General features: G+C 47.7%; 1 protein-coding gene across 1 annotated transcript in view; it reads right to left on the bottom strand.

Moving 5' to 3' along the window:
* Positions 1–21,621: 21,621 nt before the first annotated feature.
* LOC311125957 (DNA (cytosine-5)-methyltransferase 3A-like) overlaps positions 21,622–24,438 on the bottom strand; it is a gene marked incomplete at its 5' end in the record, with an annotated part of 134,603 nt that continues 131,786 nt past the window's right edge. The window contains one exon of the mRNA XM_084199983.1: positions 21,622–22,440. Coding sequence (XP_084056109.1) covers positions 22,299–22,440 — 142 coding nt within the window. The 3' untranslated portion in view covers positions 21,622–22,298. The remainder of the gene's footprint in view (positions 22,441–24,438) is intronic.

Here is a 24,438-nt window from a genome sequence, read left to right as displayed (position 1 = left end):
CAAGTCCCATAGCAGTCTCTTTCTGCTGTAAAGCAGCTCCTGATGCCAAGTCCCATAGCGGTTTCTTTCTGCTGTAAAGCAGCTCCTGATGCCAAGTCTCATAGCAGTCTCTTTCTGCTGTAAAGCAGCTCCTGATGCCAAGTCCCATAGCGGTCTCTTTCTGCTGTAAAGCAGCTCCTGATGCCAAGTCCCATAGCAGTCTCTTTCTGCTGTAAAGCAGCTCCTGATACCAAGTCCCATAGCAGTCTCTTTCTGCTGTAAAGCTGCTGCTGATGCCAAGTCCCATAGCAGTCTCTTTCTGATGTAAAGCAGCTCCTGATGCCAAGTCCCATAGCAGTGTCTTTCTGCTGTAAAGCAGCTCCTGATGCCAAGTCCCATAGCAGTCTCTTTCTGCTGTAAAGCAGCTCCTGATGCCAAGTCCCATAGCGGTCTCTTTCTGCTGTAAAGCAGCAGCTGATGCCAAGTCCCATATCGGTCTCTTTCTGTTGTAAAGCAGCTCCTGATTCCAAGTCCCATAGCAGTCTCTTTCTGCTGTAAAGCAACTCCTGATGCCAAGTCCCATAGCAGTTTATTTCTGCTGTAAAGCAGCTCCTGATGCCAAGTCCCATAGCAGTCTCTTTCTGCTGTAAAGCAGCTCCTGATGCCAAGTCCCATAGCAGTCTCTTTCTGCTGTGAAGCAGCTCCTGATGCCAAGTCCCATATCAGTCTCTTTCTGCTGTAAAGCAGCTCCTGATGCCAAGTCCCATAGCAGTCTCTTTCTGCTGTAAAGCAGCTCCTGATGCCAAGTCCCATATTAGTCTCTTTCTGCTGTAAAGCAGCTCCTGATGCCAAGTCCCATAGCAGTCTCTTTCTGCTGTAAAGCAGCTCCTGATGCCAAGTCCCATAGCGGTTTCTTTCTGCTGTAAAGCAGCTCCTGATGCCAAGTCTCATAGCAGTCTCTTTCTGCTGTAAAGCAGCTCCTGATGCCAAGTCCCATAGCGGTCTCTTTCTGCTGTAAAGCAGCTCCTGATGCCAAGTCCCATAGCAGTCTCTTTCTGCTGTAAAGCAGCTCCTGATACCAAGTCCCATAGCAGTCTCTTTCTGTTGTAAAGCTGCTGCTGATGCCAAGTCCCATAGCAGTCTCTTTCTGATGTAAAGCAGCTCCTGATGCCAAGTCCCATAGCAGTCTCTTTCTACTGTAAAGCAGCTCCTGATGCCAAGTCCCATAGCAGTCTCTTTCTGCTGTAAAGCAGCTCCTGATGCCAAGTCCCATAGCGGTCTCTTTCTGCTGTAAAGCAGCAGCTGATGCCAAGTCCCATATCGGTCTCTTTCTGCTGTAAAGCAGCTCCTGATGCCAAGTCCCATAGCGGTCTCTTTCTGCTGTAAAGCAGCTCCTGATACCAAGTCCCATAGCAGTCTCTTTCTGCTGTAAAGCTGCTGCTGATGCCAAGTCCCATAGCAGTCTCTTTCTGATGTAAAGCAGCTCCTGATGCCAAGTCCCATAGCAGTCTCTTTCTGCTGTAAAGCAGCTCCTGATGCCAAGTCCCATAGCAGTCTCTTTCTGCTGTAAAGCAGCTCCTGATGCCAAGTCCCATAGCAGTCTCTTTCTGCTGTGAAGCAGCTAATGATGCCAAGTCCCATAGCAGCTTCTTTCTGCTGTAAAGCAGCTCCTGATGCCAAGTCCCATATCAGTCTCTTTCTGCTGTAAAGCAGCTCCTGATGCCAAGTCCCATAGCAGTCTCTTTCTGCTGTAAAGCAGCTCCTGATGCCAAGTCCCATAGCAGTTTCTTTCTGCTGTAAAGCAGCTCCTGATGCCAAGTCTCATAGCAGTCTCTTTCTGCTGTAAAGCAGCTCCTGATGCCAAGTCCCATAGCAGTTTCTTTCTGCTGTAAAGCAGCTCCTGATGCCAAGTCCCATAGCAGCCTCTTTCTGCTGTAAAGCAGCTCCTGATGCCAAGTCCCAGAGCGGTCTCTTTCTGCTGTAAAGCAGCTCCTGATGCCAAGTCCCATAGCGGTCTCTTTCTGCTGTAAAGCAGCTCCTGATGCCAAGTCCCATATCGGTCTCTTTCTGCTGTAAAGCAGCTCCTGATGCCAAGTCCCATAGCAGTCTCTTTCTGCTGTAAAGCAGCTCCTGATGCCAAGTCCCATATCAGTCTCTTTCTGCTGTAAAGCAGCTCCTGATGCCAAGTCCCATAGCAGTCTCTTTCTGCTGTAAAGCAGCTCCTGATGCCAAGTCCCATAGCAGTTTCTTTCTGCTGTAAAGCAGCTGCTGATGCCAAGTCTCATAGCAGTCTCTTTCTGCTGTAAAGCAGCTCCTGATGCCAAGTCCCATAGCGTTCTCTTTCTGCTGTAAAGCAGCAGCTGATGCCAAGTCCCATATCGGTCTCTTTCTGCTGTAAAGCAGCTCCTGATGCCAAGTCCCATAGCAGTCTCTTTCTGCTGTAAAACAGCTCCTGATGCCAAGTCCCATAGCAGTTTCTTTCTGCTGTAAAGCAGCTCCTGATGCCAAGTCTCATAGCAGTCTCTTTCTGCTGTAAAGCAGCTCCTGATGCCAAGTCCCATAGCAGTTTCTTTCTGCTGTAAAGCAGCTCCTGATGCCAAGTCCGATAGCTGCCTCTTTCTGCTGTAAAGCAGCTCCTGATGCCAAGTCCCATAGTGGTCTCTTTCTGCTGTAAAGCAGCTCCTGATGGCAAGTCCCATATTAGTCTCTTTCTGCTGTAAAGCAGCTCCTGATGCCAAGTCCCATAGCAGTCTCTTTCTGCTGTAAAGCAGCTCCTGATGCCAAGTCCCATAGCGGTTTCTTTCTGCTGTAAAGCGGCTCCTGATGCCAAGTCTCATAGCAGTCTCTTTCTGCTGTAAAGCAGCTCCTGATGCCAAGTCCCATAGCGGTCTCTTTTTGCTGTAAAGCAGCTCCTGATGCCAAGTCTCATAGCAGTCTCTTTCTGCTGTATAGCAGCTCCTGATACCAAGTCCCATAGCAGTCTCTTTCTGCTGTAAAGCTGCTGCTGATGCCAAGTCCCATAGCAGTCTCTTTCTGATGTAAAGCAGCTCCTGATGCCAAGTCCCATAGCAGTCTCTTTCTGCTGTAAAGCAGCTCCTTATGCCAAGTCCCATAGCAGTCTCTTTCTGCTGTAAAGCAGCTCCTGATGCCAAGTCCCATAGCAGTCTCTTTCTGCTGTGAAGCAGCTAATGATGCCAAGTCCCATAGCAGCTTCTTTCTGCTGTAAAGCAGCTCCTGATGCCAAGTCCCATATCAGTCTCTTTCTGCTGTAAAGCAGCTCCTGATGCCAAGTCCCATAGCAGTCTCTTTCTGCTGTAAAGCAGCTCCTGATGCCAAGTCCCATAGCAGTTTCTTTCTGCTGTAAAGCAGCTCCTGATGCCAAGTCTCATAGCAGTCTCTTTCTGCTGTAAAGCAGCTCCTGATGCCAAGTCCCATAGCAGTTTATTTCTGCTGTAAAGCAGCTCCTGATGCCAAGTCCCATAGCAGCCTCTTTCTGCTGTAAAGCAGCTCCTGATGCCAAGTCCCATAGCGGTCTCTTTCTGCTGTAAAGCAGCTCCTGATTACAAGTCCCATAGCGGTCTCTTTCTGCTGTAAAGCAGCTCCTGATGCCAAGTCCCATATCAGTCTCTTTCTGCTGTAAAGCAGCTCCTGATGCCAAGTCCCATAGCAGTCTCTTTCTGCTGTAAAGCAGCTCCTGATGCCAAGTCCCATATCAGTCTCTTTCTGCTGTAAAGCAGCTCCTGATGCCAAGTCCCATAGCAGTCTCTTTCTGCTGTAAAGCAGCTCCTGATGCCAAGTCCCATAGCAGTTTCTTTCTGCTGTAAAGCAGCTCCTGATGCCAAGTCTCATAGCAGTCTCTTTCTGCTGTAAAGCAGCTCCTGATGCCAAGTCCCATAGCGGTCTCTTTCTGCTGTAAAGCAGCAGTTGATGCCAAGTCCCATATCGGTCTCTTTCTGCTGTAAAGCAGCTCCTGATGCCAAGTCCCATAGCAGTCTCTTTATGATGTAAAGCAGCTCCTGATGCCAAGTCCCATAGCAGTCTCTTTCTGCTGTAAAGCAGCTCCTGATGCCAAGTCCCATAGCAGTCTCTTTCTGCTGTAAAGCAGCTCCTGATGCCAAGTCCCATAGCAGTCTCTTTCTGCTGTGAAGCAGCTAATGATGCCAAGTCCCATAGCAGTCTCTTTCTGATGTAAAGCAGCTCCTGATGCCAAGTCCCATAGCGGTCTCTTTCTGCTGTAAAGCAGCTCCTGATGCCAAGTCCCATAGCGGTCTCTTTCTGCTGTAAATCAGCTCCTGATGCCAAGTCCCATATCAGTCTCTTTCTGCTGTAAAGCAGCTCCTGATGCCAAGTCCCATAGCAGTCTCTTTCTGCTGTAAAGCAGCTCCTGATGCCAAGTCCCATATCAGTCTCTTTCTGCTGTAAAGCAGCTCCTGATGCCAAGTCCCATAGCAGTCTCTTTCTGCTGTAAAGCAGCTCCTGATGCCAAGTCCCATAGCAGTTTCTTTCTGCTGTAAAGCAGCTCCTGATGCCAAGTCTCATAGCAGTCTCTTTCTGCTGTAAAGCAGCTCCTGATGCCAAGTCCCATAGCGGTCTCTTTCTGCTGTAAAGCAGCAGCTGATGCCAAGACCCATATCGGTCTCTTTCTGCTGTAAAGCAGCTCCTGATGCCAAGTCCCATAGCAGTCTCTTTATGATGTAAAGCAGCTCCTGATGCCAAGTCCCATAGCAGTCTCTTTCTGCTGTAAAGCAGCTCCTGATGCCAAGTCCCATAGCAGTCTCTTTCTGCTGTAAAGCAGCTCCTGATGCCAAGTCCCATAACAGTCTCTTTCTGCTGTGAAGCAGCTAATGATGCCAAGTCCCATAGCAGCTTCTTTCTGCTGTAAAGCAGCTCCTGATGCCAAGTCCCATAGCAGTCTCTTTCTGCTGTAAAGCAGCTCCTGATGCCAAGTCCCATAGCAGTCTCTTTCTGCTGTAAAGCAGCTCCTGATGCCAAGTCCCATAGCAGTCTCTTTCTGCTGTAAAGCAGCTCCTGATGCCAAGTCCCATAGCAGTCTCTTTCTGCTGTAAAGCAGCTCCTGATGCCAAGTCCCATAGCAGTCTCTTTCTGCTGTAAAGCAGCTCCTGATGCCAAGTCCCATAGCAGTCTCTTTCTGCTGTAAAGCAGCTCCTGATGCCAAGTCCCATAGCGGTCTCTTTCTGCTGTAAAGCAGCTCCTGATGCCAAGTCCCATAGCAGTCTCTTTCTGCTGTAAAGCAGCTCCTGGTGACAAGTCCCATAGCGGTCTCTTTCTGCTATAAAGCAGCTCCTGATGCCAAGTCCCATAGCAGTCTCTTTCTGCTGTAAATCAGCTCCTGATGCCAAGTCTCATGGCAGTCTCTTTCTGCTGTAAAGCAGCTCCTGATGCCAAGTCCCATATCAGCCTCTTTCTGCTGTAAAGCAGCTCCTGATGCCAAGTCCCATAGCAGTCTCTTTCTGCTGTAAAGCAGCTCCTGATGCCAAGTCCCATAGCGGTTTCTTTCTGCTGTAAAGCAGCTCCTGATGCCAAGTCTCATAGCAGTCTCTTTCTGCTGTAAAGCAGCTCCTGATGCCAAGTCCCATAGCGGTCTCTTTCTGCTGTAAAGCAGCTCCTGATGCCAAGTCCCATATCAGTCTCTTTCTGCTGTAAAGCAGCTCCTGATGCAAAGTCCCATAGCAGTCTCTTTCTGCTGTAAAGCAGCTCCTGATGCCAAGTCTCATAGCAGTCTCTTTCTGCTGTAAAGCAGCTCCTGATGCCAAGTCCCATAGCAGTCTCTTTCTGCTGTAAAGCAGCTCCTGATGCCAAGTCCCATAGCAGTCTCTTTCTGCTGTAAAGCAGCTCCTGATGCCAAGTCCCATAGCGTTCTCTTTCTGCTGTAAAGCAGCAGCTGATGCCAAGTCCCATATCGGTCTCTTTCTGCTGTAAAGCAGCTCCTGATGCCAAGTCCCATAGCAGTCTCTTTCTGCTGTAAAACAGCTCCTGATGCCAAGTCCCATAGCAGTTTCTTTCTGCTGTAAAGCAGCTCCTGATGCCAAGTCTCATAGCAGTCTCTTTCTGCTGTAAAGCAGCTCCTGATGCCAAGTCCCATAGCAGTTTCTTTCTGCTGTAAAGCAGCTCCTGATGCCAAGTCCGATAGCTGCCTCTTTCTGCTGTAAAGCAGCTCCTGATGCCAAGTCCCATAGTGGTCTCTTTCTGCTGTAAAGCAGCTCCTGATGCCAAGTCCCATATTAGTCTCTTTCTGCTGTAAAGCAGCTCCTGATGCCAAGTCCCATAGCAGTCTCTTTCTGCTGTAAAGCAGCTCCTGATGCCAAGTCCCATAGCGGTTTCTTTCTGCTGTAAAGCGGCTCCTGATGCCAAGTCTCATAGCAGTCTCTTTCTGCTGTAAAGCAGCTCCTGATGCCAAGTCCCATAGCGGTCTCTTTTTGCTGTAAAGCAGCTCCTGATGCCAAGTCTCATAGCAGTCTCTTTCTGCTGTATAGCAGCTCCTGATACCAAGTCCCATAGCAGTCTCTTTCTGCTGTAAAGCTGCTGCTGATGCCAAGTCCCATAGCAGTCTCTTTCTGATGTAAAGCAGCTCCTGATGCCAAGTCCCATAGCAGTCTCTTTCTGCTGTAAAGCAGCTCCTGATGCCAAGTCCCATAGCAGTCTCTTTCTGCTGTAAAGCAGCTCCTGATGCCAAGTCCCATAGCAGTCTCTTTCTGCTGTGAAGCAGCTAATGATGCCAAGTCCCATAGCAGCTTCTTTCTGCTGTAAAGCAGCTCCTGATGCCAAGTCCCATATCAGTCTCTTTCTGCTGTAAAGCAGCTCCTGATGCCAAGTCCCATAGCAGTCTCTTTCTGCTGTAAAGCAGCTCCTGATGCCAAGTCCCATAGCAGTTTCTTTCTGCTGTAAAGCAGCTCCTGATGCCAAGTCTCATAGCAGTCTCTTTCTGCTGTAAAGCAGCTCCTGATGCCAAGTCCCATAGCAGTTTATTTCTGCTGTAAAGCAGCTCCTGATGCCAAGTCCCATAGCAGCCTCTTTCTGCTGTAAAGCAGCTCCTGATGCCAAGTCCCATAGCGGTCTCTTTCTGCTGTAAAGCAGCTCCTGATTACAAGTCCCATAGCGGTCTCTTTCTGCTGTAAAGCAGCTCCTGATGCCAAGTCCCATATCAGTCTCTTTCTGCTGTAAAGCAGCTCCTGATGCCAAGTCCCATAGCAGTCTCTTTCTGCTGTAAAGCAGCTCCTGATGCCAAGTCCCATATCAGTCTCTTTCTGCTGTAAAGCAGCTCCTGATGCCAAGTCCCATAGCAGTCTCTTTCTGCTGTAAAGCAGCTCCTGATGCCAAGTCCCATAGCAGTTTCTTTCTGCTGTAAAGCAGCTCCTGATGCCAAGTCTCATAGCAGTCTCTTTCTGCTGTAAAGCAGCTCCTGATGCCAAGTCCCATAGCGGTCTCTTTCTGCTGTAAAGCAGCAGTTGATGCCAAGTCCCATATCGGTCTCTTTCTGCTGTAAAGCAGCTCCTGATGCCAAGTCCCATAGCAGTCTCTTTATGATGTAAAGCAGCTCCTGATGCCAAGTCCCATAGCAGTCTCTTTCTGCTGTAAAGCAGCTCCTGATGCCAAGTCCCATAGCAGTCTCTTTCTGCTGTAAAGCAGCTCCTGATGCCAAGTCCCATAGCAGTCTCTTTCTGCTGTGAAGCAGCTAATGATGCCAAGTCCCATAGCAGTCTCTTTCTGATGTAAAGCAGCTCCTGATGCCAAGTCCCATAGCGGTCTCTTTCTGCTGTAAAGCAGCTCCTGATGCCAAGTCCCATAGCGGTCTCTTTCTGCTGTAAATCAGCTCCTGATGCCAAGTCCCATATCAGTCTCTTTCTGCTGTAAAGCAGCTCCTGATGCCAAGTCCCATAGCAGTCTCTTTCTGCTGTAAAGCAGCTCCTGATGCCAAGTCCCATATCAGTCTCTTTCTGCTGTAAAGCAGCTCCTGATGCCAAGTCCCATAGCAGTCTCTTTCTGCTGTAAAGCAGCTCCTGATGCCAAGTCCCATAGCAGTTTCTTTCTGCTGTAAAGCAGCTCCTGATGCCAAGTCTCATAGCAGTCTCTTTCTGCTGTAAAGCAGCTCCTGATGCCAAGTCCCATAGCGGTCTCTTTCTGCTGTAAAGCAGCAGCTGATGCCAAGACCCATATCGGTCTCTTTCTGCTGTAAAGCAGCTCCTGATGCCAAGTCCCATAGCAGTCTCTTTATGATGTAAAGCAGCTCCTGATGCCAAGTCCCATAGCAGTCTCTTTCTGCTGTAAAGCAGCTCCTGATGCCAAGTCCCATAGCAGTCTCTTTCTGCTGTAAAGCAGCTCCTGATGCCAAGTCCCATAACAGTCTCTTTCTGCTGTGAAGCAGCTAATGATGCCAAGTCCCATAGCAGCTTCTTTCTGCTGTAAAGCAGCTCCTGATGCCAAGTCCCATAGCAGTCTCTTTCTGCTGTAAAGCAGCTCCTGATGCCAAGTCCCATAGCAGTCTCTTTCTGCTGTAAAGCAGCTCCTGATGCCAAGTCCCATAGCAGTCTCTTTCTGCTGTAAAGCAGCTCCTGATGCCAAGTCCCATAGCAGTCTCTTTCTGCTGTAAAGCAGCTCCTGATGCCAAGTCCCATAGCAGTCTCTTTCTGCTGTAAAGCAGCTCCTGATGCCAAGTCCCATAGCAGTCTCTTTCTGCTGTAAAGCAGCTCCTGATGCCAAGTCCCATAGCGGTCTCTTTCTGCTGTAAAGCAGCTCCTGATGCCAAGTCCCATAGCAGTCTCTTTCTGCTGTAAAGCAGCTCCTGGTGACAAGTCCCATAGCGGTCTCTTTCTGCTATAAAGCAGCTCCTGATGCCAAGTCCCATAGCAGTCTCTTTCTGCTGTAAATCAGCTCCTGATGCCAAGTCTCATGGCAGTCTCTTTCTGCTGTAAAGCAGCTCCTGATGCCAAGTCCCATATCAGCCTCTTTCTGCTGTAAAGCAGCTCCTGATGCCAAGTCCCATAGCAGTCTCTTTCTGCTGTAAAGCAGCTCCTGATGCCAAGTCCCATAGCGGTTTCTTTCTGCTGTAAAGCAGCTCCTGATGCCAAGTCTCATAGCAGTCTCTTTCTGCTGTAAAGCAGCTCCTGATGCCAAGTCCCATAGCGGTCTCTTTCTGCTGTAAAGCAGCTCCTGATGCCAAGTCCCATATCAGTCTCTTTCTGCTGTAAAGCAGCTCCTGATGCAAAGTCCCATAGCAGTCTCTTTCTGCTGTAAAGCAGCTCCTGATGCCAAGTCTCATAGCAGTCTCTTTCTGCTGTAAAGCAGCTCCTGATGCCAAGTCCCATAGCAGTCTCTTTCTGCTGTAAAGCAGCTCCTGATGCCAAGTCCCATAGCAGTCTCTTTCTGCTGTAAAGCAGCTCCTGATCCAAGTCCCATATCAGTCTCTTTCTGCTGTAAAGCAGCTCCTGATGCCAAGTCCCATAGCGGTCTCTTTCTTCTGTAAAGCAGCTCCTAATGCCAAGTCCCATAGCGGTCTCTTTCTGCTGTAAATCAGCTCCTGATGCCAAGTCCCATAGCGGTCTCTTTCTGCTCTAAAGCAGCTCCTGATGCCAAGTCCCATAGCAGTCTCTTTCTGCTGTAAAGCAGCTCCTGATGCCAAGTCTCATAGCAGTCTCTTTCTGCTGTAAAGCAGCTCCTGATGCCAAGTCCCATAGCAGTCTCTTTCTGCTGTGAAGCAGCTCCTGATGCCAAGTCTCATAGCAGTCTCTTTCTGCTGTAAAGCAGCTCCTGATGCCAAGTCCCATATCAGTCTCTTTCTGCTGTAAAGCAGCTCCTGATGCCAAGTCCCATAGCAGTCTCTTTCTGCTGTAAAGCAGCTCCTGATGCCAAGTCCCATAGCAGTTGCTTTCTGCTGTAAAGCAGCTCCTGATGCCAAGTCTCATAGCGGTCTCTTTCTGCTGTAAAGCAGCTCCTGATGCCAAGTCCCATAGCGGTCTCTTTCTGCTGTAAAGCAGCTCCTGATGCCAAGTCCCATAGCAGTCTCTTTCTGCTGTAAAGCAGCTCCTGATGCCAAGTCCCATAGCAGTCTCTTTCTGCTGTAAAGCAGCTCCTGATGCCAAGTCCCATATCAGCCTCTTTCTGCTGTAAAGCAGCTCCTGATGCCAAGTCCCATAGCAGTCTCTTTCTGCTGTAAAGCAGCTCCTGATGCCAAGTCCCATAGCGGTTTCTTTCTGCTGTAAAGCAGCTCCTGATGCCAAGTCTCATAGCAGTCTCTTTCTGCTGTAAAGCAGCTCCTGATGCCAAGTCCCATAGCGGTCTCTTTCTGCTGTAAAGCAGCTCCTGATGCCAAGTCCCATATCAGTCTCTTTCTGCTGTAAAGCAGCTCCTGATGCAAAGTCCCATAGCAGTCTCTTTCTGCTGTAAAGCAGCTCCTGATGCCAAGTCTCATAGCAGTCTCTTTCTGCTGTAAAGCAGCTCCTGATGCCAAGTCCCATAGCAGTCTCTTTCTGCTGTAAAGCAGCTCCTGATGCCAAGTCCCATAGCAGTCTCTTTCTGCTGTAAAGCAGCTCCTGATGCCAAGTCCCATAGCGTTCTCTTTCTGCTGTAAAGCAGCAGCTGATGCCAAGTCCCATATCGGTCTCTTTCTGCTGTAAAGCAGCTCCTGATGCCAAGTCCCATAGCAGTCTCTTTCTGCTGTAAAACAGCTCCTGATGCCAAGTCCCATAGCAGTTTCTTTCTGCTGTAAAGCAGCTCCTGATGCCAAGTCTCATAGCAGTCTCTTTCTGCTGTAAAGCAGCTCCTGATGCCAAGTCCCATAGCAGTTTCTTTCTGCTGTAAAGCAGCTCCTGATGCCAAGTCCGATAGCTGCCTCTTTCTGCTGTAAAGCAGCTCCTGATGCCAAGTCCCATAGTGGTCTCTTTCTGCTGTAAAGCAGCTCCTGATGCCAAGTCCCATATTAGTCTCTTTCTGCTGTAAAGCAGCTCCTGATGCCAAGTCCCATAGCAGTCTCTTTCTGCTGTAAAGCAGCTCCTGATGCCAAGTCCCATAGCGGTTTCTTTCTGCTGTAAAGCGGCTCCTGATGCCAAGTCTCATAGCAGTCTCTTTCTGCTGTAAAGCAGCTCCTGATGCCAAGTCCCATAGCGGTCTCTTTTTGCTGTAAAGCAGCTCCTGATGCCAAGTCTCATAGCAGTCTCTTTCTGCTGTATAGCAGCTCCTGATACCAAGTCCCATAGCAGTCTCTTTCTGCTGTAAAGCTGCTGCTGATGCCAAGTCCCATAGCAGTCTCTTTCTGATGTAAAGCAGCTCCTGATGCCAAGTCCCATAGCAGTCTCTTTCTGCTGTAAAGCAGCTCCTGATGCCAAGTCCCATAGCAGTCTCTTTCTGCTGTAAAGCAGCTCCTGATGCCAAGTCCCATAGCAGTCTCTTTCTGCTGTGAAGCAGCTAATGATGCCAAGTCCCATAGCAGCTTCTTTCTGCTGTAAAGCAGCTCCTGATGCCAAGTCCCATATCAGTCTCTTTCTGCTGTAAAGCAGCTCCTGATGCCAAGTCCCATAGCAGTCTCTTTCTGCTGTAAAGCAGCTCCTGATGCCAAGTCCCATAGCAGTTTCTTTCTGCTGTAAAGCAGCTCCTGATGCCAAGTCTCATAGCAGTCTCTTTCTGCTGTAAAGCAGCTCCTGATGCCAAGTCCCATAGCAGTTTATTTCTGCTGTAAAGCAGCTCCTGATGCCAAGTCCCATAGCAGCCTCTTTCTGCTGTAAAGCAGCTCCTGATGCCAAGTCCCATAGCGGTCTCTTTCTGCTGTAAAGCAGCTCCTGATTACAAGTCCCATAGCGGTCTCTTTCTGCTGTAAAGCAGCTCCTGATGCCAAGTCCCATATCAGTCTCTTTCTGCTGTAAAGCAGCTCCTGATGCCAAGTCCCATAGCAGTCTCTTTCTGCTGTAAAGCAGCTCCTGATGCCAAGTCCCATATCAGTCTCTTTCTGCTGTAAAGCAGCTCCTGATGCCAAGTCCCATAGCAGTCTCTTTCTGCTGTAAAGCAGCTCCTGATGCCAAGTCCCATAGCAGTTTCTTTCTGCTGTAAAGCAGCTCCTGATGCCAAGTCTCATAGCAGTCTCTTTCTGCTGTAAAGCAGCTCCTGATGCCAAGTCCCATAGCGGTCTCTTTCTGCTGTAAAGCAGCAGTTGATGCCAAGTCCCATATCGGTCTCTTTCTGCTGTAAAGCAGCTCCTGATGCCAAGTCCCATAGCAGTCTCTTTCTGCTGTAAAGCAGCTCCTGATGCCAAGTCCCATAGCAGTCTCTTTCTGCTGTAAAGCAGCTCCTGATGCCAAGTCCCATAGCAGTCTCTTTCTGCTGTGAAGCAGCTAATGATGCCAAGTCCCATAGCAGTCTCTTTCTGATGTAAAGCAGCTCCTGATGCCAAGTCCCATAGCGGTCTCTTTCTGCTGTAAAGCAGCTCCTGATGCCAAGTCCCATAGCGGTCTCTTTCTGCTGTAAATCAGCTCCTGATGCCAAGTCCCATATCAGTCTCTTTCTGCTGTAAAGCAGCTCCTGATGCCAAGTCCCATAGCAGTCTCTTTCTGCTGTAAAGCAGCTCCTGATGCCAAGTCCCATATCAGTCTCTTTCTGCTGTAAAGCAGCTCCTGATGCCAAGTCCCATAGCAGTCTCTTTCTGCTGTAAAGCAGCTCCTGATGCCAAGTCCCATAGCAGTTTCTTTCTGCTGTAAAGCAGCTCCTGATGCCAAGTCTCATAGCAGTCTCTTTCTGCTGTAAAGCAGCTCCTGATGCCAAGTCCCATAGCGGTCTCTTTCTGCTGTAAAGCAGCAGCTGATGCCAAGACCCATATCGGTCTCTTTCTGCTGTAAAGCAGCTCCTGATGCCAAGTCCCATAGCAGTCTCTTTATGATGTAAAGCAGCTCCTGATGCCAAGTCCCATAGCAGTCTCTTTCTGCTGTAAAGCAGCTCCTGATGCCAAGTCCCATAGCAGTCTCTTTCTGCTGTAAAGCAGCTCCTGATGCCAAGTCCCATAACAGTCTCTTTCTGCTGTGAAGCAGCTAATGATGCCAAGTCCCATAGCAGCTTCTTTCTGCTGTAAAGCAGCTCCTGATGCCAAGTCCCATAGCAGTCTCTTTCTGCTGTAAAGCAGCTCCTGATGCCAAGTCCCATAGCAGTCTCTTTCTGCTGTAAAGCAGCTCCTGATGCCAAGTCCCATAGCAGTCTCTTTCTGCTGTAAAGCAGCTCCTGATGCCAAGTCCCATAGCAGTCTCTTTCTGCTGTAAAGCAGCTCCTGATGCCAAGTCCCATAGCAGTCTCTTTCTGCTGTAAAGCAGCTCCTGATGCCAAGTCCCATAGCAGTCTCTTTCTGCTGTAAAGCAGCTCCTGATGCCAAGTCCCATAGCGGTCTCTTTCTGCTGTAAAGCAGCTCCTGATGCCAAGTCCCATAGCAGTCTCTTTCTGCTGTAAAGCAGCTCCTGGTGACAAGTCCCATAGCGGTCTCTTTCTGCTATAAAGCAGCTCCTGATGCCAAGTCCCATAGCAGTCTCTTTCTGCTGTAAATCAGCTCCTGATGCCAAGTCTCATGGCAGTCTCTTTCTGCTGTAAAGCAGCTCCTGATGCCAAGTCCCATATCAGCCTCTTTCTGCTGTAAAGCAGCTCCTGATGCCAAGTCCCATAGCAGTCTCTTTCTGCTGTAAAGCAGCTCCTGATGCCAAGTCCCATAGCGGTTTCTTTCTGCTGTAAAGCAGCTCCTGATGCCAAGTCTCATAGCAGTCTCTTTCTGCTGTAAAGCAGCTCCTGATGCCAAGTCCCATAGCGGTCTCTTTCTGCTGTAAAGCAGCTCCTGATGCCAAGTCCCATATCAGTCTCTTTCTGCTGTAAAGCAGCTCCTGATGCAAAGTCCCATAGCAGTCTCTTTCTGCTGTAAAGCAGCTCCTGATGCCAAGTCTCATAGCAGTCTCTTTCTGCTGTAAAGCAGCTCCTGATGCCAAGTCCCATAGCAGTCTCTTTCTGCTGTAAAGCAGCTCCTGATGCCAAGTCCCATAGCAGTCTCTTTCTGCTGTAAAGCAGCTCCTGATCCAAGTCCCATATCAGTCTCTTTCTGCTGTAAAGCAGCTCCTGATGCCAAGTCCCATAGCGGTCTCTTTCTTCTGTAAAGCAGCTCCTAATGCCAAGTCCCATAGCGGTCTCTTTCTGCTGTAAATCAGCTCCTGATGCCAAGTCCCATAGCGGTCTCTTTCTGCTCTAAAGCAGCTCCTGATGCCAAGTCCCATAGCAGTCTCTTTCTGCTGTAAAGCAGCTCCTGATGCCAAGTCTCATAGCAGTCTCTTTCTGCTGTAAAGCAGCTCCTGATGCCAAGTCCCATAGCAGTCTCTTTCTGCTGTGAAGCAGCTCCTGATGCCAAGTCTCATAGCAGTCTCTTTCTGCTGTAAAGCAGCTCCTGATGCCAAGTCCCATATCAGTCTCTTTCTGCTGTAAAGCAGCTCCTGATGCCAAGTCCCATAGCAGTCTCTTTCTGCTGTAAAGCAGCTCCTGATGCCAAGTCCCATAGCAGTTGCTTTCTGCTGTAAAGCAGCTCCTGATGCCAAGTCTCATAGCGGTCTCTTTCTGCTGTAAAGCAGCTCCTGATGCCAAGTCCCATAGCGGTCTCTTTCTGCTGTAAAGCAGCTCCTGATGCCAAGTCCCATAGCAGTCTCTTTCTGCTGTAAAGCAGCTCCTGATGCCAAGTCCCATAGCAGTCTCTTTCTGCTGTAAAGCAGCTCCTGATGCCAAGTCCCATAGCGGTCTCTTTCTGCTGTAAAGCAGCTCCTGATGCCAAGTCCCATAGCGGTCTCTTTCTGCTGTAAAGCAGCTCCTGATGCCAAGTCCCATAGCAGTCTCTTTCTGCTGTAAAGCAGCTCCTGATGCCAAGTCCCATAGCAGTCTCTTTCTGCTGTAAAGCAGCTCCTGATGCCAAGTCCCATAGCAGTCTCTTTCTGCTGTAAAGCAGCTCCTGATGCCAAGTCCCATATCAGTCTCTTTCTGCTGTAAAGCAGCTCCTGATGCCAAGTCCCATAGCAGTTTCTTTCTGCTGTAAAGCAGCTCCTGATGCCAAGTCTCATAGCAGTCTCTTTCTGCTGTAAAGCAGCTCCTGATGCCAAGTCCCATAGCGGTCTCTTTCTGCTGTAAATCAGCTCCTGATGCCAAGTTCCATAGCGGTCTCTTTCTGCTGTAAAGCAGCTCCTGATGCCAAGTCCCATAGCAGTCTCTTTCTGCTGTAAAGCAGCTCCTGATGCCAAGTCCCATAGCAGTCTCTTTCTGCTCTAAAGCAGCTCCTGATGCCAAGTCCCATAGCAGTCTCTTTCTGCTGTGAAGCAGCTCCTGATGCCAAGTCCCATAGCGGTCTCTTTCTGCTGTAAAGCAGCTCCTGATGCCAAGTCCCATAGCAGTCTCTTTCTGCTGTAAAGCTGCTGCTGATGCCAAGTCCCATAGCAGTCTCTTTCTGATGTAAAGCAGCTCCTGATGCCAAGTCCCATAGCAGTCTCTTTCTGCTGTAAAGCAGCTCCTGATGCCAAGTCCCATAGCAGTCTCTTTCTGCTGTAAAGCAGCTCCTGATGCCAAGTCCCATAGCAGTCTCTTTCTTCTGTGAAGCAGCTCCTGATGCCAAGTCCCATAGCAGTCTCTTTCTGCTGTAAAGCAGCTCCTGATGCCAAGTCCCATAGCGGTCTCTTTCTGCTGTAAAGCAGCTCCTGATGCCAAGTCCCATAGCAGTCTCTTTCTGCTGTAAAGCAGCTCCTGATGCCAAGTCCCATAGCAGTCTCTTTCTGCTGTAAAGCTGCTGCTGATGCCAAGTCCCATAGCAGTGTCTTTCTGCTGTAAAGCAGAGGGTAACAGAACAAGTAGTGCAGGGGATGGGATATTTCTTGTGAAGACACCTGGGAGACTTTATAGTAAACGTTATGTAGCTCCCTCATTCATAAACCTTATGGAACAGCGGGGACTGTGAAGCAACACAAACAGAGGCACAGACACATGCATACAAACACATGATAACATACGCACTATACACACACGTACACATGGATATTGTACTGTAGATATGTGGTAGTGGAGTAGTGGCCTGAGGGCACACAGTGTGTTGTGAAATCTGTGAATGTACTGTAATGTTTTTATAATTGTATAAACTGCCTTAATTTTGCTGGACCCCAGTAATATAAAATACAAATACAACGACGCCTCCCTGCTGTGCTCTTTTGGCCCTGAGGCACATTCATGTCAGCAGTAATGTATTTTGGCAGGTGAACACAACTGGTGGCAGGAGTAGAGGGGTGAAGATGAAGGGCGCTGTACTCTCCAGTCATGTCCAGCTGAGGTCCTGGCTGCCTTTTCGGTCGAAATGTTGGTGGTAATATATATAGCAATCAAAGAAAACATCTAAAAAATCTCTCAAATGAATAATATGCAACCATTAAAACAACTGCATTAGCATTAGTAGAAAAAACATATTTCACTTACCAGTCTAAAGTGGCGTCCTCTCCTTCCAAAAACATATCTTCAGCTGTTGAGTCTAAACTATATTCACTAAGTCCTCATCTATTGGTTCTGTGACACTTTCTGCTATAATCACGTCCAAATCTGTATAGCTTGACTTTGATTTAGCTTTTCCAGCATTAGTAGCCATATTGTACTTTCAAAATGTCCAGAAAACGTTGTTTACTAAATCGAGCTGTGCGTAACGCGATGCGCCACTTCCTTGTTTACATTTCCAATGGACACTAAACCGTGTTGTGCGCCTGCTGAATACACAGGCTTTTCCTCATACAAAGGACCATATCATACTCCTGTAAAGCCCAGCTCATTGGCTATCTAGCTAGCTACAGTTGAAGTCGGAAGTTTACATACACCTTAGCGAAATACATTTAAACTCAGATTTTCACAATTCCTGACATTTAATCCTAGTAAGAATTCCCTGTCTTAGCTCAGTTCGGATCACCACTTTATTTTAAGAATGTGAAATGTCAGAATAATAGTAGAGAGATTTATTTCAGCTTTTATTTCTTTATTTCTTTCATCACATTCCCGGCTGCGTGGTCCCGTGGTGTTTATAGTTGTGTACTATTGTTTGTACAGATGAACGTGGTACCTTCAGGCGTTTGTAAATTGCTCCCAAGGTTGAACCAGACTTGTGGAGGTCTACAATTATTTTTCTGAAGTCTTGGCTGATTTCTTTTGATTTTCTCATGATGTCAAGCAAAGAGGCACTGAGTTTGAAGGTAGGCCTTGAAATACATCCACAGGTACACCTCCAATTGACTCAAATGATATCAATTAGCCTATCAGAAGCTTCTAAAGCCATGACATCATTTTCTGAAATTTTCCAAGCTGTTTAAAGGCACAGTCAACTTAGTGTATGTAAACTTCTGACCCACTGGAATTATGATACAGTGAATTATAAGTGAAATAATCTGTCTGTAAACAATTTTTGGAAAATTTACTTGTGTCATGCACAAAGTAGATGTCCTAACCGACTTGCCAAAACTATAGTTTGTTAACAAGAAATGTGTGGAGTGGTTGAAAAACAAGTTTTAATAACTCCAACCTAAGTGTATGTAAACTTCCGACTTCAACTGTATGTTTCAAAAAGATAGGTGGTCATTGGACCAAGATACAGTCAATCAAGTGAACACCGCCTGTCTCATCGGTGCGTAATGATGTCGTGTCTTCGTGGCTAAAATAGTTTTTGTATTGGATATACCTAATGCATAATGATGAAGGAAAGGCTGGTTACCTTCTGGAGTGTCTGAGGAATAAATAGGAACCTAACTTGACTGGCTGAAACAAGGTTTAGCGTTCGACTTTCACTGATTTCTTTCTTTGCAAGTTGAACGAGTGGGAATATAACATGGATCGTGCATACAACATGGATCGAGTTAGGATATAAAAATTGATTTTATCAAACAAAACTATTTTATCTCTGGGACCCTCAGGATGACAAATCAGAGCAAGATTACTGAATGTAAGTACATTATTTACCTTCAGAGGTGAATGTATCAAACCAGTTGCCGTGATAAGTGTTTTGTTGTTGTGCACTATCCTCAAACAATAGGATAGGGGGGGGGTCAAAATCAAAAGTAACAGTCAGTATCTGGTGTGGCCACCAGCTGCATTAAGTACTGCAGTGCATCTCCTCCTCATGGACTGCACCAGATTTGCCAGTTCTTGCTATGAGATGTTACCCCACTCTTCCACCAAGGCACCTGAAAGTTCCTTGACATTTCTGGGGGGAATGGCCCTAGCCCTCACCCTCCGATCCAACAGGTCCCAGATGTGCTCAATGGGATTGAGAACCGGGCTCTTCACTGGCCATTGCAGAACACTGACATTCCTGTCTTGCAGGAAAACACGCACAGAACGAGTAGTATGGCTGGTGGCATTGTCATGCTGGAGGGTCATGTCAGGATGAGCCTGCAGGAAGGGTACCAAATGAGGGAGGAGGATGTCTTCCCTGTAACGCACAGCGTTGAGATTGCCTGCAATGACAACAAGCTCAGTCCGATGATGCTGTGACACACCGCCCCAGACCATGACGGACCCTCCACCTCCAAATCAATCCCACTCCAGAGTACAGGCCTCGGTGTAACGCTGATTCCTTCGACGATAAACGCGAATCCGACCATCACCCCTGGTGAGACAAAACCGCGACTTGTCAGTGAAGAGCACTTTTTGCCAGTCCTGTCTGGTCCAGCGACGGTGGGTTTGTGCCCATAGGCGACATTGTTGCCGGTGATGTCTGGTGAGGACCTGCCTTACAACAGGCCTACAAGCCCTCAGTCCAGCCTCTCTCAGCCTATTGCGGACAGTCTGAGCACTGATGGAGGGATTGTGCGTTCCTGGTGTAACTTGGGCAGTTGTTGTTGCCATCCTGTACCTGTCCCGCTGGTGTGATGTTCGGATGTACCGATCTTGTGCAGGTGTTGTTACACGTGGTCTGCCACTGCGAGGACGATCAGTTGTCCGTCCTGTCTCCCTGTAGCGCTGTCTTAGGCGTCTCACAGTACAAACATTGCAATTTATTGCCCTGGCCACATCTGCAGTCCTCATGCCTCCTTGCAGCATGCCTAAGGCACGTTCACGCAGATGAGCAGGGACCCTGGGCATCTTTCTTTTGGTGTTTTTCAGAGTCAGTAGAAAGGCCTCTTTAGTGTCCTAAGTTTTCATAACTGTGACCTTAATTGCCTACTGTCTGTAAGCTGTTAGTGTCTTAACGACCGTTCCACAGGTGCATGTTCATTAATTGTTTATGGTTCATTGAACAAGCATGGGAAACAGTGTTTAAACCCTTTACAATTAAGATCTGTGAAGTTATTTGGATTTTTACGAATTATCTTTGAAAGACAGGCTCCTGAAAAAGGGACGTTTATTTTTTTAGTGAGTTTATATATCGGAGAACATGTGCTTTTGTTTACAATGTCATTGTAGTCACCATTATCCGTATTGAGCAACAACTGTCCCGATTTCAGGACACCCATCCAGTAGAGGTTAAAACCCCACTTGTTTCGTTTTGGTTGATGGTCAGTGACTCTTTGTTAGTTCCCCCTTCTGTTTGAGTGACTTTTGGTTTTCTTGCTGGGGAATGTAACAACTTTCAAAGCAGAATTACTTTTCCATTGTTCCTCAACTGCATTTTCTAGCTCTGAGTCTCTACTTTTATCCAATGTAACACAATTTCAAATGTTGCTACATAGGACTGAATCCAGGTGGTGGGTCACATATTTTTTGATTGACTCTGGGACCATTTTTTGTTGGGCTTGGGACTTGGACATTCTGAACTTTATTTGGGGCTAATTTAATTGGTTTTGTGAATTCATACACTTTGTATGATAATATATGCTTATTTTTCTCACTTTATTCATTTTGTCTGTCTTGCTTCGGTCACTCTCATAGGAAAACAGCATTTCTTTGAACTTTTATATGGTTGCATAGTTTGCAATCCAAGCTGATTGTTAAAATGTTCCCACCAGACTGTTCCCACAATCTAATGAAACATTCTGGTAACCATTAAATAACAGACTAAATGTGTTCTGGGAACGTTCTTGTAACACCAGGTGAATGTTTTTGGCACCCTAAAATAAAGGTTGTTGAAACAGCCACACAACTGGACAGTTTTGGTGTTTTGGAACATATATTTTGTGATGTTCCCACCAGACTGTTCCCACAACCTAATGAAACATTCTGGGAACCTTTTAAAGAACACATTAAGGAACGTTTAGGAACGTTCTTGAAACATCAGGCAAATATTTTATACGAATGTTCTGCTTTTGGGGAATGTTCTGCTTTTGGGGAATGTTCTGCTTTTGGGGAATGTTCTGTGGTGGTTTTTAAAGATGTTGTAAAGATGAAATATCCTTGGAATGTTCTAAAACATTTATGATCAAAACATCCTAATGTTAGATAAAACCCTAGCTAGAACTTAATGGGAATCTTAGCGAATGTTCTGAGAATGTTCACGATTTGCTGGGGAGGGAGGAAGAAGGTATATGTACCACAATACACGCCAGACAGTATCTCTAGGCTAAAACATGAATCCTTTATTCATTTCAGGTTCAAGTACAAAGTTAAAATGCCTTTAGTTATTCTGCATACAAGATACAAGAGTACATAATTTTGCCTTTGACTCTCTACCACAACTAAATACAGCCATTGGAAAGACAACCTTATTCTAACTATAGATCTGATATATTCTAACTATAGATTTGTCATATTTCATTTGAGCACCTTTTGAAACCTCACCAGTCCTTCCTCTTCATTCCAGCCATGAGACGAGCCATGTCTGTGTGTATGACAGCCTGCTCGGCCTCCACCTTGTTAAAACTGTCAACAGATGACCATAACCTTCGTTGACTTATCACCTGTCAATCAAATAACCACCAGTAAATCACATCAAACAACAAATAAACATCCCACCCCCTGGCCCCAAGCCCCTCCCCCTACAGTACAACAGACCACTCACTATACTGACAGATAGTAACTGATGGTAACCCATAGTAACTATAATAACCCATAGTAACTATAGTAACCCATAGCAACCATATTACCGTAAGGGAGCACCTTATGACATAACGCCCCACTGCACCATGGGAGACAGGTGTGTTTGCGCGTGACGGAGCACAGTGTTGGAAACAGCTCATCATAACTGTGTGTGTGTGTGCGCAGCCAACTGTGTAACCTGCTAGTGTGACCGACTGCTGAGTAAACCTAGATTGTCTGCGCGCCACGAGACCATGTTAGCCCGCTGAACTAAAGACTAGGCTCTCTCTGGGCGGTAACCTGAGTCCTCAGGTCTCAGGCAAGTTACTCATCATGCTGAACTACCTCCACAACGCTGAACTGTAGAACCACTGACCTCTAACCCCTCCACTACGCTGAACTGTAGAACCCCTGACCTCTAACCCCTCCACAACGCTGAACTGTAGAACCCCTGACCTCTAACCCCTGACCTCTAACCCCTGACCTCTAACCCCTGACCTCTAACCCCTAACCTCTAACCCCTGACCTCTAACCCCTGACCTCTAACCCCTCCACTACGCTGAACTGTAGAACCCCTGACCTCTAACCCCTGACCTCTAACCCCTGACCTCCAACCCCTGACCTCTAACCCCTGACCTGTAACTCCCTGACCTCTAACCCCTGACCTCTAACCCCTGACCTCTAACTCCTGACCTCTAACCCCTGACCTCTAACCCCTGACCTCTAACCCCTGACCTCTAACCCCTGACCTCTAACCCCTCCACTACGCTGAACTGTAGAAAACAAGCTGCTACCTAAAGAGAAAGAAACACTGTAAACTAATGAAACTACTGTAGAAAGACCTGGTAGTGACCTCTCTCTGTGTGTGTGTGTGTGTGTGTGTGTGTGTGTGTGTGTGTGTGTGTGTGTGTGTGTGTAGCACCGTAGATTTGATTATCAGTCCTGAAGGGAGATGAGATGTAAAGGAGATGAACCATGAATGAGTGTTGAAGCACCTTGGTCGACTAGCACCATGACGTCTGACGTGTGTGACAGAGACTGGAAGAGAGATAGTCCAGGTTGTTGGAGTGTTGCTTTGTGGTTGGATAACAGTTTCAGTTTGTGATTGGTTAGCACCGGGGTGGGTGTGTGTCCTGGTTTGTGATTGGTTAGCACCGGGGTTGGGGCGTGTCCTGGCTTGTGATTGGTTAACACCGGGGTGGGGCTGTAACCTTTCTGGTTGGGCGTCGGCCTGTGGGTCGTGGGAGGGGCTCCAGGCTGAGAACTCTTTCAGTTGATGTGTGTGTGTGTGTGTGTGTGTGTGTGTGTGTGTGTGTGTGTGTGTGTGTGTGTGTGTCTGTATATTAGTTGCAGGCGAAGTACTCTTTGAGCGGGGCGAAGAGGTGTCGTATGACCGGAACGCTCCAGGACCGCCCCAACAGACGCTGTCTGGAGAGACGACTCATGTTGGACACATCAGTGTAGTGGACCGGGAACCCAAAAACCCTGCAGAGAGAGGTAAAAGGTCAGAGGTTAGAGGTCAGTAGAGACAATAGAAAATTGCTTTCTTTCGAAAACAAGGACATTTCTAAGTGACCCCAAACTTTTGAACGGTGTGTAGGTCAGGGGTCAGGGGTTACCTCTCCATCTCAGTATAGTTAGGTCAGAGGTTACCTCTCCATCTCAGTATAGTTAGGTCAGGGGTCAGAGGTTACCTCTCCATCTCAGTATAGTTAGGTCAGGGGTCAGGGGTTACCTCTCCATCTCAGTATAGTTAGGTCAGGGGTCAGAGGTTACCTCTCCATCTCAGTATAGTTAGGTCAGGGGTTACCTCTCCATCTCAGTATAGTTAGGTCAGGGGTCAGGGGTTACCTCTCCATCTCAGTATAGTTAGGTCAGGGGTCAGAGGTTACCTCTCCATCTCAGTATAGTTAGGTCAGGGGTTACCTCTCCATCTCAGTATAGTTAGGTCAGGGATTACCTCTCCATCTCAGTATAGTTAGGTCAGAGGTTACCTCTCCATCTCAGTATAGTTAGGTCAGGGGTCAGAGGTTACCTCTCCATCTCAGTATAGTTAGGTCAGGGGTCAGAGGTTACCTCTCCATCTCAGTATAGTTAGGTCAGGGGTCAGGGGTTACCGCTCCATCTCAGTATAGTTAGGTCAGGGGTCAGAGGTTACCTCTCCATCTCAGTATAGTTAGGTCAGAGGTTACCTCTCCATCTCAGTATAGTTAGGTCAGGGGTCAGAGGTTACCTCTCCATCTCAGTATAGTTAGGTCAGGGGTCAGAGGTTACCTCTCCATCTCAGTATAGTTAGGTCAGGGGTCAGAGGTTACCTCTTCATCTCAGTATAGTTAGGTCAGGGGTCAGAGGTTACCTCTCCATCTCAGTATAGTTAGGTCAGAGGTTACCTCTCCATCTCAGTATAGTTAGGTCAGGGGTCAGGGGTTACCTCTACATCTCAGTATAGTTAGGTCAGGGGTCAGGGGTTACCTCTCCATCTCAGTATAGTTAGGTCAGAGGTTACCTCTCCATCTCAGTATAGTTAGGTCAGGGGTCAGGGGTTACCTCTCCATCTCAGTATAGTTAGGTCAGGGGTCAGAGGTTACCTCTCCATCTCAGTATAGTTAGGTCAGGGGTCAGAGGTTACCTCTCCATCTCAGTATAGTTAGGTCAGGGGTCAGAGGTTACCTCTCCATCTCAGTATAGTTAGGTCAGGGGTTACCTCTCCATCTCAGTATAGTTAGGTCAGGGGTCAGAGGTTACCTCTCCATCTCAGTATAGTTAGGTCAGGGGTTACCTCTCCATCTCAGTATAGTTAGGTCAGGGGTCAGAGGTTACCTCTCCATCTCAGTATAGTTAGGTCAGGGGTCAGGGGTTACCTCTCCATCTCAGTATAGTTAGGTCAGGGGTCAGAGGTTACCTCTCCATCTCAGTATAGTTAGGTCAGGGGTCAGGGGTTACCTCTCCATCTCAGTATAGTTAGGTCAGGGGTCAGAGGTTACCTCTCCATCTCAGTATAGTTAGGTCAGGGGTTACCTCTCCATCTCAGTATAGTTAGGTCAGGGGTCAGGGGTTACCTCTCCATCTCAGTATAGTTAGGTCAGAGGTTACCTCTCCATCTCAGTATAGTTAGGTCAGAGGTTACCTCTCCATCTCAGTATAGTTAGGTCAGGGGTCAGAGGTTACCTCTCCATCTCAGTATAGTTAGGTCAGGGGTCAGGGGTTACCTCTCCATCTCAGTATAGTTAGGTCAGAGGTTACCTCTCCATCTCAGTATAGTTAGGTCAGAGGTTACCTCTCCATCTCAGTATAGTTAGGTCAGGGGTCAGGGGTTACCTCTCCATCTCAGTATAGTTAGGTCAGGGGTCAGGGGTTACCTCTCCATCTCAGTATAGTTAGGTCAGGGGTCAGGGGTTACCTCTCCATCGCAGTATAGTTAGGTCAGGGGTCAGAGGTTACCTCTCCATCTCAGTATAGTTAGGTCAGGGGTCAGAGGTTACC

The sequence above is a fragment of the Coregonus lavaretus genome (genome assembly GCF_964263955.1).
Source record: "Coregonus lavaretus genome assembly, contig: HAP1_SCAFFOLD_137, whole genome shotgun sequence".
Classification (NCBI taxonomy): domain Eukaryota; kingdom Metazoa; phylum Chordata; class Actinopteri; order Salmoniformes; family Salmonidae; genus Coregonus; species Coregonus lavaretus.
The sequence above is the reverse complement of the archived record's forward strand: the minus strand, read 5'-3'. Positions and strand labels throughout refer to the sequence as shown.